The sequence below is a fragment of the Carassius gibelio genome, chromosome A1, assembly GCF_023724105.1.
Source record: "Carassius gibelio isolate Cgi1373 ecotype wild population from Czech Republic chromosome A1, carGib1.2-hapl.c, whole genome shotgun sequence".
NCBI lineage: Eukaryota > Metazoa > Chordata > Actinopteri > Cypriniformes > Cyprinidae > Carassius > Carassius gibelio.
In genome coordinates, this window is record NC_068371.1 from 35,193,143 (window position 1) to 35,209,715 (window position 16,573).

The window sequence follows — 16,573 nt, forward strand, 5'->3', positions numbered from 1 at the left end:
AAAAAAATTGACCATTTAAAAAAAAAAAAAAGTTGATACATGGGTATATGTGTCCTTGAGAAATGTATTTACAAAAATGTTTACATCCTCATGAAAATGTATTTTTCTTCAAAAGCAGATAGGAGAGAGAGTAGGGATTAAATCGCCTGCAAAACACTGATTTCCTAAAGCTAAAAAGTGCATTCATGGACTAAAAAAACAGCATTCATGCAGAGAAAAATAAATCATACAAACAGTATGACAGCAAACATTATTTTTAAACAAAGAAAGGGTCATTTATGGACAAGCAACACTTGATTTTAGTTTACATGGATAAGATTTGTTTACATACATAGAAAGCTTTGTAAAAGAAGAAATAGTCCAGTCTAAATAGTCCCCATTGGAAGTAAATGGATTCTCACAGGCCTGCAGCTGTGTAATGTCCTATACTACATTGCTCTTCTTGTCTAGCTTTTATTTAAAATCAGCTTTGTCTTTAATATGCAAATTTGAAACTATGGGTTGAGCCAATCATATAGCACATTTTCCATACCATTCGCATCAGTCTGGCATTTGGTATCCTCACCCATATGACAAGGTTAAGTTACACTAGAAGATATTGTGAGCATTGGAGCACATCACAGTAGTAGTTTTGGATTAGATGAATAAAGAAATCAGTCAAAATTAAGCCTCAGAAGATTATCTTCTTGTTATACTGCTGTAAAACCTGTTTGTATATGATCACAATGGACTTATTGAGGCAGTTAAATGAAATCTCTTCCAGTTAACTCATTCGGTTTTGAATTGCTGGGTGTGTCTCATATTCAGACTCCCACCGCAGGTTGACAATAGGGAAGTAGGGCTTTATAGAAGGGCCACAGGTCTGAGATCAACATCTGAGGGGGTTGCTCTGTTTGAACAGTGTGTGTAATCTCTTTCTGAGGTCTCAGATAGCCAACTCAAACAAGGTACACTGATGCAATGGTCCATGCACCTGTTTAGACCAGCTATTCAAACATGCCTACAAACTCCCTTCCCCTCTTCCACATACAATAATCTTGACTAAATACTTTTTAGCAACTTTAATATTTTACAAGTGCAATTTAGGGGCCACAGATGCCATCCACAATTTTAAAGGCTTCAGATTTGTGATCAAATACTCACATTATACCACCTAGTGTTCATGGAGTAAGAAATGATTACATGTATCAATACAGCTTTAAAAAGTGTACTAATTTACTCTAATAGGGAACAACAACAGGACAAGGGAAATGTGTCAATATTAAACAATCACTGTATTGAACAATACATGAGTACATAAAAAAATGACCCTGTCAAGTTTTTGGGGAAAAATGTGCAATGACACTTGTACAAGTATTTAAAAAAAATAAAAGAAAAATCCTCAATTTTTAAAGTCAGTAGATTCTTCTACATCACTTTATCTACAGGCTGCTTGTGTTGCCTTGGTCAGCAAAGTATTTGAACAAGTTGTCCATTACAAAACATTTAAAAAGACACAATTATCAGGCAACATGATGTGATGTGACTTCTGAAAAACATCACTGTCTAGCTTCACATGTTAGTAACAGAAAGTGTAGTCTGTTTGCAGATTGTGCGCTTTAAATTCATTTGAAGCAGAAAGGCAACAGACCCAACACAACATAAATAAAACACTACATTACAACAATAATACAGAAGAATTAAAAGGGAAATCTAATCATGCAATATGACAAGAAAGCAGTTCACTGACTTGTCCTACTTATTGTGCACTTGAAGTAATGGCTTGCACAGGCCCCAGAATATAGATCTTTTTCCTTCCTTCTCCAATCAGTCAAGTATAATGGAGAAGATAATATATTTAGGCTTGTTAGCTCTCTGAAGTGAGAGTCATGCATGGGTCAAGCACTTCTGATGAGTTCTATTGCTCTAATATGTCACCATGGTAACAGAACACTGTGCCAGTAATCCTACAATAATGTTCTTGAAGGCCTCCGTTTTAAAACAAAGCTGATGAAGGGTGGATGGACACTGGATCATCAAGTTTAAGACTGTCCAATAAAATTTATAAAATAAGATTTCACTTATGGTATGCAAAGCGAGTGATTTGATTCATATTAAACAAATAAATCAGTATTGAATCAAATTATGGAGGTATCATTACTGGTGAACTTGTTTACAGAAAGCTCAGAAAAATAGAAAAAGCAACTGAAAGTCACCCTCTTCAACCATGAGGCATTACATTCCAAATAACAGCCAGCTCTACACACCAGAAAGAGTTAAGGCTACGTTTCTAGGGAAAAAGGCTAAATAAAAAGGCTATGATTGTTATGGATACATGGAGATGATATCAAGACACCAGGGATGGCAGTTTCTGCTCTAAGTGCTGAATAAGGGGATTTTTTTTTTTATGATGATGTTTAATCACGTTTTATTTGGCAGCAGCAGTGTTCTACATCTGCTTAACTCTTAGGCCTGCCAGTTCAGTTTTCTTCTGGTTGCAGAGGTTGCACATGACTAGAAGTTACTCAAAGACATAAAAACTATCCAACAGAACGAGAAGCAATAGAAGCACTGACCACTATGTCTCCCAGTATTGATCACTGATGACCCACTTGCACACCACAGCACATGCACTGAACGAACAACATTCAGGGAATGGTTATTGTACATGTCGCCTGCGTGTGTGCAGTCTGTTGTCTGTCTAATACTGTTTAAATTCAACCTCCTTAGTGTATTTATCAGTACAGACAAAGAGGCGGTACTGGGCTGCCTTTATCAACCTCCAGAATAAAGTTAAAACTAAAATCAGTTTGAGGTAAAACTTAAATTTTCAGAGACTGGAGCAATTCTTCTCTTAAAATCCTATATGCTCTTCTCCACTTAAGGTCCAAAGTGAAGCGACTGTGACGACTTGGGAATTTTGTCTGGAGCTTTCCTCACATTGCCACTGGCTTCTTTCCTGTTGCACTACTGCAAGGTGGCCAGCAGAGGGATCTTCAGGCGTCAAGTCCCAAGATTGTACTAGTTGATGAGGTGCACGTCCTCATATGTGGTGGTTCTGTAGGGTAACACCAACACACACGATTACAGTCTTCATTTAAAAGGGTTTCATGCAAAAAAATGTTTTCTCCCATCCCAGTTCAGACACGATTACATTGAAGTAGTGCCAGATCTTTTCTTCCATGTATTGTTACAGACATCGAAGTATAACTGATTATTGAAGAAAGAGAAAATCTAGAGCGAGCACTTTATTATATCAATCAGCTGTTGATTGGATTGATAAGTGGGTGTTACACTCAAAGTACACTGTAAAAAAAAAAAAAAGGTTTTCAAATTTGTACAAAAAGTTTACAAATTTGTAATAAAACAAAGAATAGTGTTTTAAAAGAAAACAGCATTTCAGTCATTTAATTTCATGTGTTACTTATATATAATATTATATATTATATATATAATATCCAGTTATGGTTTTAACTAAAAATGACAATGTAAAAATAAGAATACAAAATAGATCTGGTGAATTTTCACTTTATTGTGTAGTAACAACCCTAGGTTCATTCTTAAGAATAGAAACATTGTGGTGCTATCAAATAAAAATTGCAACAAAAACAAAAAAATTCTTGCAATTATATTTGATAACACAAGTGGAAATACTATGTTTACCTTTAAGAATTAGTATCTCTCTTAAACATCAATGTATTTTTGTATGAAACTAACTGTATTATTTGTGCCCTTCACTATTGCTATTGCAGTATGCAATACATTTGTGTTAATAAGGGGCACTTAAATTTGTGATTGCTGATATTAAGGGGTATTTTGATTGTTTCTATGGTGACTCACCTGTCACAGCAACAGAAAACAGAGCAGGGCGAGGTCTCGAACCCGCGGAACTTTCCAGAGCAGGGCGTGTCAGTGCACTCAGCGATGAACGCGTGCAGATCAGTGATATGGACAGACTCCTGAGTTTGATGCTGGATGTAAATGAAAGGATATCATGTAACTATAATCAAGCTGTTTGGATCATCTTACTCAACACTTCAGTATAACACCTGTTTGAGTTAATCAGCAAAAAAAAAGATAGTTTACAAAAACAGGAATGCAAAAATAGAGAATTAGGTAAAATTTATAAAAAAAAAAAATAAATAAAAAATTGATAAAGTAATTTAAATGAAAACTTTTAAAATGAACACAACATACACATACATAAAAACAATTATTTTTAATTAAATTCTGTTTTACATTGTGTTGTTTTACAAAGACATGCATGTTTGTATGTGTGTGTCTGTGTGAGAGGATATCATAATCAAAAACATGTCTTTTTCTTTTATTCATCTGCCTCGTCTTTCACCCTTACCTTGATGGTCTCGTAAGCTCCAGTGATAAGAGCGATAAAGAGCGAGAGCACCATGTAAATGAACAGAGAGATGAATGTGTAAAGATAAACCTGCAAAGGAACAGAGTATATTTACTGCATTGAATTCTGTAGCATTTGTTGTGTGTGCATCTGTGTGAGGAGCTGAGGGTCAAACTCACCTGACTGAAGACCCAGACAAGCATGCTGCTCTCTTGCATGCCGCTGAAGGTCACAAACATGTCATCTCCATTGATCAGAGAGAAAAGACACTCCGACACCAGTGAGAGAGAGCGGAACTGAGGAAACAACACATACCATATATCAAGAGAGAGAAGACACGTTTTTTTATTTGTATATATTTTAAAACGTAACTTATTCCTGTTACGCAAAGCTTAATTTTCAGCATCATTACTCTAGGCTTCAGTGTCTCTTTAAAATACTGATATGTCCTTTGAAAAATGTTTTTTATTATTATCAATGTTGAAAATGGTTGTGCTGACTAATTTATTTTTGTGGGAGCTGTGATAACACGGTGAAAAAGTTTGAAAGAACAGCATCTTTTGTAACTGGATCAATTTAATGCATCTTTGTTAAATAAAAGAATAAATCTCATTAGCTACATTTCCATCCACCTGTTTTTATGCGCATTTTGGATTATCGCATAAAACAACCACTGGATGGAAATGCCAAGATGCACATCAATTCTAAAAATGTATGCACACAACTGAGTAGGATAAACTTTTTATCCGATAAGAAAAAATGCACATAAACTACAATAGAAACACACTCCCCGAACAAATTCGACTATGCTCATTGAAAAAGTCATGTGTCTTTGCACTATGATCTCATTCACAGCATCTGTATGTTGTTTTGGCCTGAGGAAAGTCTGTCTTCAAAGTATTTCTGTAAAATTGCTGTCTTACATGACTGCGTTCCCAAACAGCTGGCATTCACATCAAAGCAATGACCGGATTTATCGTGTTACGTCTGCTCTCTCTGAAGTGCAACTCATTTATTACACATGAAAATTATTATATTCAGTGGCTTCTCCAAGTCTGCTTAGAGATATTTAGTGCCAGTTTATCAGGAAGTGGTGATTTTGCAATTTTTGACTCGTTGGATTGAAACGGTACTTTATTCGCAAATGTTTTATGCAATATTCCAGTTTTGTGCATAAATTAAATTTGCAAGTTTGGATAGAAACAGAGCTAATGACTACAAACTGTTGAATCACATATTAACTGTATAAATACTATACACCTATACAGTCTCTTTTGGACTTTTTACATTTTTTGTCAACACAGCATGTATGAAAATAAAATAATTTGTCATATTCTTAAAAAAAATTACTTTAAAGGTAAAAAAGAAATGACATTTTACTAAAAAACATTTACCTTGAGAAAGAGGATTATACTTCTAATATCAGAACCAAGACCTTTTTTTGGGACATGTTCCATGTATTTCCACATTAAATTATTTTGAATTAATTGTATCATGCTTGCTTGGCCTTGTCGGGCTTAAGTTGGGTACCTTAACATGGTAGGGTCCCAGCACAATCCACCCACAGAAGCAATAACCGAGGTAGATCACCGCCACACAGCAACAGAAACGGATCACATTAGGGAATGCAGCTTGTAAAGTGACGATGAGAATCTGAGAAAGGAAAACAACAGAGCATATAAAATACACATCCTAAAAAACATCTCAATTGATTCACAAGCAAATCTCCACTAGAGATGTGGTGACATTTAATGAGTAAATTGTTTTAAAATAAAAAAGTTACAAAAAAAGAATACAGGCGTTATTTCAAGACAATACTCTTTTTCAAACTGTAATACATCTATTCCAAACTTTTACAGAGTTCAAGGATTGGTAACAATAAATTTCAAATATATTTCATATCTCAAATGTGCAGTATGAATAAGGTTAGTCAGTAATTCTAAGTTTATTTCCTGCCGATGAAAGTGAAAATCTAGAAACGTCAGCAACCTTTGTTAAAAATAATTTAAGTATTTTAAAAATTCATGGTGAATTGTGTAAAATGTCCAGTGTAACTTCATGAACGCTGGTGTGTGTGGATGTGTTGTTTCTCACATTGTACTTCTGAAAAAAGGTGAGGTAGCGAATAACTCCAACCCAAACCAATAACGTTGAGGTGCCCAAGAGGATCCCACACTCATCGTAGGATGAGAGGTTCTGAGGGTTCAAATATAGTATCATGAGATCAGTCCAACACAATGCCACCATATACTTAAAGATTTAAACATTTCCATTTTCTGAAGCTGACAGTCATCTGCGCTGACTGACCTTTAGCTCAATGCCGATCTTGATGAAGGAGCCTGTGATAGTTAGCACATCGCTAATGATGAGCAGAATATACCATCCGTTAATAAACTCCATTCTGTCTCCCCAACGAACATCACGCTTCAGAGAGGTCTTAAAGTACCTCACAAACTCCTGAAGAGAAAATACAAGACTGAATGTTAGGACAGGATTCGCTATATAATGACTGTCACATTAATGTGGATTGGTTTGATACAATGGCTTACATTTTGAAGAATTATTCCTTTGATTATAGAGCGACCACAGAGGAGCAGAGAGAAACCACACACCATTAAAACGACCCCGTCAAACCACACACGAGCATAACTATCAGCTGGAGACAGAGAGACAGCATGAGTATAAGCATATATAGTGACTATCCACAATGTACAAAAATGATGATGTGAAGTAGCTGAGTCTTACCGGGTCCAGACACACTTGGGTCTTTACACTCCTTAATGGAGGCTTGATTTTCAAGACTGATCTTAACTTTACCACTGTGGGCCTTGTTATCCAGCAGAATCTGAACAGAAAACAGGACCAATTACATGATTATTACAGAAATATATAACATTGTTATGCTTGAAGATATACTGAGTCAAAACTAAAATTACAGATAAAGAGTTTTCTTTTATAGGCATCTAAAATTAAATATTCTTTAAATAATGCATTTTAATATTTTATAATTCTATGAATATAAATATATTAATGACATACCATTAGTTATACACTAACATACTTGGCAAATTGGAAAAACTGCTCAAAACTAAAAAGATAATATCTATAAATACCTTTTTTACATTTAGAACTGTATAAATTATAAAGTTATAATTTTATATACAAAATAAAGAGAAATGTTTAACATTACTAGCTATGTGCCGAAATTATTTTTTTCCCCAAATTGGAAACAGAAAATCTAGATACACTTGGCTGAAACCGATTTTTTGTTTATTATCAAAAAGCATAAAAAGTATAGAGATTTTAAATTACATTTAAATAATTTGTACTTTTTTTTAATATTGAACATTTTTATATTTTTACGTGCACATTGCTTTTTCTACAAGTCAAACTTTTATTTACAAGTCTGTTAAAATTACGTTTTAAAAAAAACTTTAAAACGTAAAACGTAAACGTAAAATTTTACGTTTAGTGAAGCAGCATTTCATGTGGAAACTCACCGTAATGAAGAAAGTGTAACAGTCAGGAATTTCATTGTGGATGATGGTCTGAAGATTAATAGCCTTCAACTGGAACTGTATGGTGACATTAATGAGCCTGAAAAAGAGTTTGAGTTTTATTATCAAAAGAAATTTCGGAGCAACAAAAACAACTTGCTTAAAAAATCCTGTTTAACTTACTTGTGAAACTTGAGGGTGAAGTTCCTGTAATCAATGCCCAGACTTGGTGTGGGAGTGGACAAAGGGTTCACTCCGATACAGTCTGCAAAAAGGAAGAGAGAAATTCATTACTAACTGAACCAGCCTCAGTGACTCTCAAACCCATCAGTTTGGGCAACAGCAAGATTTCTTTTAGATTTAGATTAGAAAGTGATTCCTGTCATGCACTCAGTAACGAGGAACTGCTAGTGCAAAACAATGTGCAAAAGAGGAAGTAACAAGATCTTTTAGTTTCATCAGGTTTTTCAAACAATAAACAAACCAAAAAATGAGTTCCCTTTCGAACAGTCTCTCCCATTGCGTTAATCACACTATGGAGGCTGCGCTCACCGAGGCAGAATGTTCTCACTGCGAGAGCTTGAGTCTCACCAAAGAAGTCTCACGCACAATCTCCATCCCATGCTCAACACCAGGCTCAGTCCTCGATCTCAGCCATCTGAATCGCTCACTCATGAGACGGCTGTTCAAGATGCTGACTTTGAAACTGATCCTTGTGCAAGTATGGGACTGGTTTATATTTGTGGATCTGAAAGACACTTACTTTCACATCCAGATAGCCGTCCCCCCCAGCACAGACTGTTCTTGAGATTCGCATTCGAGTGGAGTGGAGTGGCTTTTCAATATAGAGTCCTGCCACTGAGATTGTCTCTGGGCCAACGCACTTTTACGAAGTGTGTAGATATACACACTCTCTCCCCTCTGTAGTCCGTGTCTTGAACTACCTCGATGATTGGCTGGTTTTGGCCAGATCAGAACGGGAACTCATCGCTTATGCTGCTCATCCACCTGGAGCGGCTTAGATTGAAAATCAATTTAGTCAAGAGCTCCATGTCTTCCAGTCAGCGAGTAGTCTTTCTGGGGACAGTTATCGATTTTTCCCAGATTCAAGTTTGGATAGTTCAACGGCTAGTGACATCATCATCAAGCTGGGGACTTCACATTCCCTCAGGGCTTTCCAGAGGATGCTCGGCCTCGTGTCGCCATTTCCTCTGTGATTTCTCTGGGCCTGCTACAATGTCAGCCCCTTCAGTACTGGCTCAAAGCTTGGCACCTGGGACATTTTAATCTCTGGGTAAGCCAATGCATCAGAGCTGTGGCCCCTTGGAAAACTGGGGTCTCATTGGGACTGACCTCCTGAAGGAAGGTTGTCATGACAGATGCCTCCAACTCAGGTTGGGAAGCTCTGAAAGAGGGCAGACCGGCATTAGTCTCCTGGTCAAATTTGGAGCTACACTTACACATCAACTGCATTGAGATGATGGCGGTTTTTGTAGCACTAAAAACCTTCCTGCTCTGGGCTCACCGAGTAGTTTTGTTCTGCACCTGCTTATAGCATGGTGCAAGTGCTGCAAGAGCCGACTTGTTTAGCAGTCAACTCCAGCCCTTTTGGTGGGCTGAAGCACCATTATTTTGTGCAGCTACAAGAACGTGATAAAATCAGGCTTCAGTATCAGAGTAAACAGGTTTTTTCCCATAGTGTGATTAACACAAAGCTCTTTCCTCAGGGAACCAAGGAGAATTTATAAGTGCAAGAAAATTTCTATTATTTTATTAAATTTATTAAAATTTAATACATTTATTATAAATTTAGAAGTCTTTGCCTTGATCCTACATTATCCTAACATCTGTTCTGGTTAAAACAAGTACTAAAATCAAAACAGAAACAAACTGGGAAGAAAAAGAAGCTGGAAAACAGTCACCTGTGACCACATGTGGATCGATGTTAAAGGTGTCGTTAGCTGGGTCAATCCTTCCTCTTTTATAATATTGCTGACACAGAGAAAGCGCACTTCCATTCACACCAACATTATACACATATGCATAGCGGCCCACTGTATTCTCTGGCAAAGCCAGGTACTGAAAGACAAGTGAAAAGAATTGGTGTTAATAAACATGACCACACATTCAAACTCCAGCTGGGAAATAATAAATAGCATCTATAAAAGAGTAATGTCTTTTTTTTTCATAAAAATCTACATTTAAAAAAAAAATTAAAATAGACTTAAATTTTACAGACAAAAAAAAACAAGAAAATTTTAAAAGACAGATTAAATGCAAGACAACCAACTACCCAAATATAACCCTCAAAATACATGAATTATCAAAGTGATACATTACCTGTTCTATTGCGTAAAACATGTGGTCATAAACATCACTCTGTGTGTAAACAGCAAGTGCGTCATTTGAATCATCATAGTCTTTGAGAAAAAGGTGTTTAAATGAGGCTGTGTTTTCCTCCTTAAACGTCACCGCCATCTCATTGCTCAAACCAAAAAGTACCAGCTAGAGATAATGAAACAGCAAAAAAGAGAGGATTTTTTTTTAATAACAATTAATAAGCACTAAATGAGACCAAAAGTTGTATGTATATATCTTTTATATAAATATCCAATTACATATTGCATACATATTATTATTATCATTATATAAATATTGATGTATTATAGTGGGCAATAAAATAATATCTATTTTATGTATATAAATACTTTTTCAGAGGAAACAAAAAAAAGAAACATTTAATGTAAGTATACCTGTATATCGATGTTGTTTCTTGTTTCCTCTAAATAACTCTTATATATGCATACATAAAATAGATACTAATTTATTGCTTTCTAACTATTGCTTTAATGTATATTTATACATATACAATTTTATTTCTTCTTGTGAATCAGTCTTACTGAATATTTCAGTGAGCACTGAACAATTTGATCTTGGTTTCAATGTGTGGCTTGAAACTGTACAAGACAAATGAATGCTTAAAGAATTGAAGTGGTTAAAGAATTGTTTTGGGATTTAAACCGAGACGTTGAGCTGCAACGCTTTCTTTAGTAAGCTGTGGGTTGAGTATATGAGCTGTAGAAGGAAAATAACATTAGAAAGAATTCTAAGAAAAGAGATTCATTTTAAATACCTGTATAGTTACTATAATGATCTTCAGTATTTGCAAAACCAGTTTAAAAGGTTTTCGGCCTTTGGCTTGGTACTTTTCACAGGGACTCATGAAGAAATATTTTAACTTCCTGCGCAATGCTTCCTCTTCTTGGTCAGCACCTATCCAGCCACCTGCAACTGGGGACGGCTTTGGGTTACTATACTCATCCCTGCAGTCATTAAAACCACAGCCAGTCACCGGAAACAGTAGCCTATCCTCTTCTGAAAGAGAAAGAGACACACAGATAGCTCCAGTGGGATACATCACATGTAAATTGTCTCTGTGTTTATAAACTCCTATTCTAATACCCTTTCAATTACAGTCACATACACGTTTACATTTAATTAATTTGTTTATTTAGAGATAAATCAATACTTTCATTTAATAAGTATGCATTTAATTGATTAAATGACAGTGAAAAATTACAAAGTTAAAAATGATTTCCATTTCAAATAAATGCTTCCCGAAAATCATGCATCTCAGTTTGTGCACAAAAACATTAAGCAGCACAACTGTTTTCAAAAGGGACAATAGCAAGAAATGTTCCTGAGCAGCAAATCAGATAATTAGAATGATTTTTGAAGGATCGTGTAACACTGAAGACTGGAGTAATGATGCTGAGACACCGAGTCTGGGCACCCCTGCTTTAAAGTGACAGACAGACTGAAAGATCTAATAAGGACATGAACTTCATTCTACTTCAGTCAGAGATCGAAACTTGAGATCTGATAAGTGTTCTCTTCTTTAAATAGACGCAAGATCGATGGAGAAATTCTAAAGGCTTTGAAACCGTGTCTGGGTTGACTGTCAAAGACCTTTTGAAAAGAATACAAAATTGTCAAGGCTTTGTAATCGACTTGCAATGCAGCAAATCTTAATGCTTTACTCCATAGCGAGTCATGTGAAAGGGCCTTAATGTTGGTTAGCTATGGATAGCTTGTGAAGGACACGTCTTTAAATTAGCATGGCTGATCTGAGAATGAAAGTTGGGTTTTATTCCAGTCTCTTAGCGTGGCCTCAATGCTGTGAGTTTAACAAAACATTATCAGCTTGTCTTTATTTCTCACGATGAAAAAGTGTCAGAAACCTCAATACTGCCTATGCCCTTCCTGTACTGCTGTTCTGTAAAACACAGTCAAAAAATAGGCTATGCTTTGCTTCTTTAAAATCACTGACTAGACACTTCCCAAAAGCATTTCAAAGTCAGAAACTACCAGAAACATGACTTTTGAAAGTGGTGGCTAAAAGATCAGGTTTTTCTTGTGCAATTCTGTAAAGATTTTTGTGCAAACCAAAATGGTAAGTAATTCATTCAGTCCTGTGTTTTTTTTGCAGTAGCTCTCTACCACAATGACCAGTTATCTCAATCACATGACAACACATTGCATTATATTATTATTAAATAAAAATATGACAAAAATAATCTCTTTTTTTGACAACAGCCCATTTATAAGTCCTTCTCATTACAAGTTAAGGGAAGATGGTTGTGTATTATCCCTTTATCACAGCTACATGCCTACATATGTAACAGAAATATGGTGGAACACCATTTTTCATGCCTCATAAATCACAATCCAGAGTGACAGCTTCTAATCTAGGCTGAACAGAAAGTGAAATACTAAAGACAATAGTACGTGGGTCAGCCATTTAAATGAGATTAATGATCACCACGTGTGCATGCTGACAAATGGGAAATTTCATGCTATTACTGCACAGCAGAAAATTACAGACTGGTTGATGAAATGCACATAGGGTTCTTTTAAGTTCCTGTACTGTTCATACTGAGTTTCCAAGCTGGCGTGACTTCCCTGATTTCTTCATTTTTTTAACATCTGACCTGCCGATGACTGCACTATTATGCAAAAATGGAGAGAGACTGAGAGTATGTATGAAACTCTACCTATTGGCTCTCATTGTTCTCACTAATCAAAACCATCATTGTTCATCTAGCAGAAAATCTGTGCCTGTTAGAGCCAAGCCACTGGAATCTTGCCTTAAAACACAATACTTCAAATTCGCCAAATTCTTGCTATTGTATAACAGGAAAATTTCAATGTAATCTAATGAAGTCAAAGGAATCTTGAAAGCAAAACTGCAGTGGATGTGGGTGATTATCATAAGCCTTAGTCTGCAATCAATCAAATGCCAAAAATTAAACTGAAAAATCTCATCCATCCAGTTTTACAGGTAGCCCTGTTTTAGTGCACAAGCATACATACATTGGCTGCTCGCACGCTCTTGCTTTCATAATAAGTCTATCATCAGCACGTTATATAAACCCTATCACAGATGACATCAGGGTTTATCGTTCTGTCTGAGCCATCCATGAACACACCCCCACACCCACACCCACACGCAAACACAAGAAGAAAATAAACTGTGCGTGAGTACATAAGGCCAGTAGGCCACACAATTGTTAATTTAAATATTATTGAAATCTTGGGATGCACTGAAATTCCAGCAACCAAAAAAATTCAGCTGACAAGAAAAAAAGAAAAAAAAAAAGATTTTGTCAAAAGTGGATTTGAAGGGTTGCAATTGCTGACAACAACACTGACATTTTAAGTGAAAGTGATGTGACATACAGCCAAGTATGGTGAGCTATACTCAGAATTCGTGCTCTGCATTTAACCCATCCAAAGTGCACACACACACACACACACTGTGAACACACACACTGTGAACACACACCCGGAGCAGTGGGCAGCCATTTATGCTGTGGCACCCAGGGAGCATTTGGATGTTTGGCGCCTTGCTCAAGGGCACCTAAGTCGTATTGCCGGTCTGAGATTCGAACCCACAACCCTAGGGTTAGGAGTCAAACTCTCTAACCACTAGGCCACGACTTCCCCATTTTTCAAGCACAAAATATGGATAATCTACAACAACTAAACTTGTAAGCTGTGTGGACAGAACACACTTCACCGTGACCAAAAACAATGATAGAATGGCAGAATGTAATTTGTTCGGTTGAAATATTGAGACATTATCTCATCGCCTACTATGACTAACTATTTTATTTTTGGTTTTAAGCTAAATGAAAAATTGAATTTTGGTTAAAAAAAAATGGTGCAACACTAGAAAAAAAGTATTCTCAAGATATTTTTCTTGTATGTAAAACTACTAGGAGACATTTATTTAGAAAATCACTAACACTTAAAAAAAAAGTGTTTTTTTTAAAGTTTGACTTCTATTTACTTGAGCACCACATTTTAATTTTTTTTTCATGCTGCAACAGATGCAAGGGTAACAGCCAAACATGTTCGTCTAGTGCATGTTTTTCAAAGAAAAACTATTGAAAATCTGTAAATGTGAAAATGCTTTCTGTGAGAATGCTATGCAATTAATTTATTATTCTGTAGACAACCTGAATTGATGCATGTAATCGCAAACCATTGTACTTCCATAATTTCCCGTAAACATATTATTTTTGAGCAAAACTGCATAGCTATTGAGAAAAACATTTAGGACTTGCTTTAATCAATTTTGAAATGATTTAGTGCTGATAAGTGGATCTTACATTACAGAACAGACTTAAAAGCTGAATTAAATTCAATCGTTTTTTGACTATTGGTTAACATTATCAAATAACCAGCAGAAAGTCTTTTCAGTTGCTAGACATTACAAAGATGTATTTTCTTTTTTTTCTTTTTTTAATAACATTCTTAACATTCAACGTAGGCCAGGATTTAAGACAAATATATCAAAGTGAATACCAGATTTTTGTAATTAATTTTTAGGTGGCAAATGTAGTTATAATTTCCAGCATGTTTTATGACTCCAAAAGCAAATTATGGTGTGACTGTAGGAATAAGGTAAATGAGACATAAATGAGGAAGAAAATACCAAAACAAGTAAGTGGAAAATAAATCACAATCCATGTACTAACACAGCCTCGAGATAAAATACTGAATCATGCAAACCACAAAATCCTTCAACAAAGCTCAAATAGGCCTATTTGAACACATAAAGGAAAGGATGTAACCAAATATTTAGTACTGAGGGGAACCAAGGTAAGATGTAATTCATTGCAAACTGCACAAAAATACCTACTCTGCATATTATTGGGGACACATCGTGATCAATGGTAGTTATGGCCCTGAGCATAAGTGAAACGGTACATGGTGACCACACGAATCTGCATTATGAACGAAGGTGCACTAAGTTTACAAACTGCTCGAAACTAAATATTTTGGCTCTGTTGAGGGTGTAGAACAGGAAAGAATGTTTAAGACAATTATTACATGAATCATCATAATGGCACTTTCAGCACACATACCAAAACAGCCATTTATTTACCTCTAGAACAATAAACTATGGCGAGACTAAGACTAAAAGACAGCCTCGTCTGATCCTGCGCTCGTGACTTCTGCTCAGTCTAGACTCCTGTGACTTTGACATTTGATATTTTTGTGCATTAACCACTTCTGTGCACAATATATGATACACACATTTACAATACAGAAAATAAACTAACTTTTTTGTACTCCATTCCATAAAGAATGACTCTATTTCCACTCTTGCGGTCTAACACCGAAACTCACCGGCGGAAACATGATTGACTTTATTCGCGTCGACCTCGGCCATGTCAGCGATTTAAAATCCCGCGTAGAAGCCGTCGGCATTAAAATCCCAGTTTAATTAACAGTACAAAAGAACCAGAATCTGTTCAGCAGGCTTGTTTTGGCCCTCAGTGGTTAATTAAAGGGCTCCTCTCCGGTTAGCTCATGTTTACAAGCGACCACTTGCGACTCGCGAGCAGCACAGGCAACTTCCGATGAGGTCACGTGATCAGACAACACCATCATGTGACAAACTCTGACGCTGAGGATGGTGCGCGCGTGTGTGGATACTGTGAACAGAGCTTGTTGTGTATTAGCTATATACATTATGTAAAAGTGGAGTGGAAAAGGGAGTTCTTTGTGTCTGTATTTTTAATTCTATTTTGAAATAATCAGATAATCACAAAATTTCTAATGTACCAATTGATTCTCTCTACTTTACATTTAATCATTTAGCAGAGGCTTCTATCCAAAGTGTCTTACAAATGCGTGGCAATCAGACCAACAAGAGAACAACAACAGTGCCATGACAAGTCTCAGTTAGTCTAGCACAGAACACTTAGCCAGGTTTTTTTATTTTGTTGTTTTTGTTTCAAGAATATGATAAGAAAAGAAAAGGTAGAATTAGTTGCAATAACGGCGAAAAAGATGAGTCTTTAGATATTTTTTTAAATGAGTAGACTCAGCTGTTCGAATTGAGATTGGGAGGTCACTTAAAAAGGTCATTGCATTATCCTTCATATATGAAAACATACTAAGTTTAATTTACAGCTGTGAAGGCTAGCTTTTTTTTAATATATACAGAATAGTAACTTATTTTTTATTGGTTTTGACCTATATTGGTTTTGACCTTTGCCCACTTTTGACCTTTGAGAAAATGGAATCAGGAACTTGCACTCAAACTTACATCTCTGAACAGATTTAACAGATTAATCATTTAATTTTCAGTTTTGTAGCCTGTCACAGTACTCAATAATCAGTGTGAAACATGACTTACTGGGAACAGTTTGTGCTGATTTGTTACAAC

General features: G+C 35.9%; 1 protein-coding gene across 1 annotated transcript; it reads right to left on the reverse strand.

Annotated features, from left to right (window-relative positions):
* Positions 1–238: 238 nt before the first annotated feature.
* Positions 239–15,798, reverse strand: LOC128018819 (mucolipin-1). Its single transcript, XM_052604610.1, has 15 exons — positions 15,529–15,798; positions 10,964–11,205; positions 10,171–10,335; positions 9,753–9,909; positions 8,014–8,095; positions 7,834–7,930; positions 7,079–7,178; positions 6,883–6,989; positions 6,641–6,790; positions 6,428–6,529; positions 5,864–5,986; positions 4,513–4,629; positions 4,334–4,423; positions 3,820–3,950; positions 239–3,037 (listed from the first exon to the last, which is right to left on the reverse strand). Exons 1-15 carry the CDS (start codon positions 15,569–15,571, stop codon positions 3,001–3,003), a joined length of 1,743 nt encoding a protein of 580 aa, XP_052460570.1. The 5' UTR covers positions 15,572–15,798; the 3' UTR covers positions 239–3,000.
* Positions 15,799–16,573: the final 775 nt, after the last annotated feature.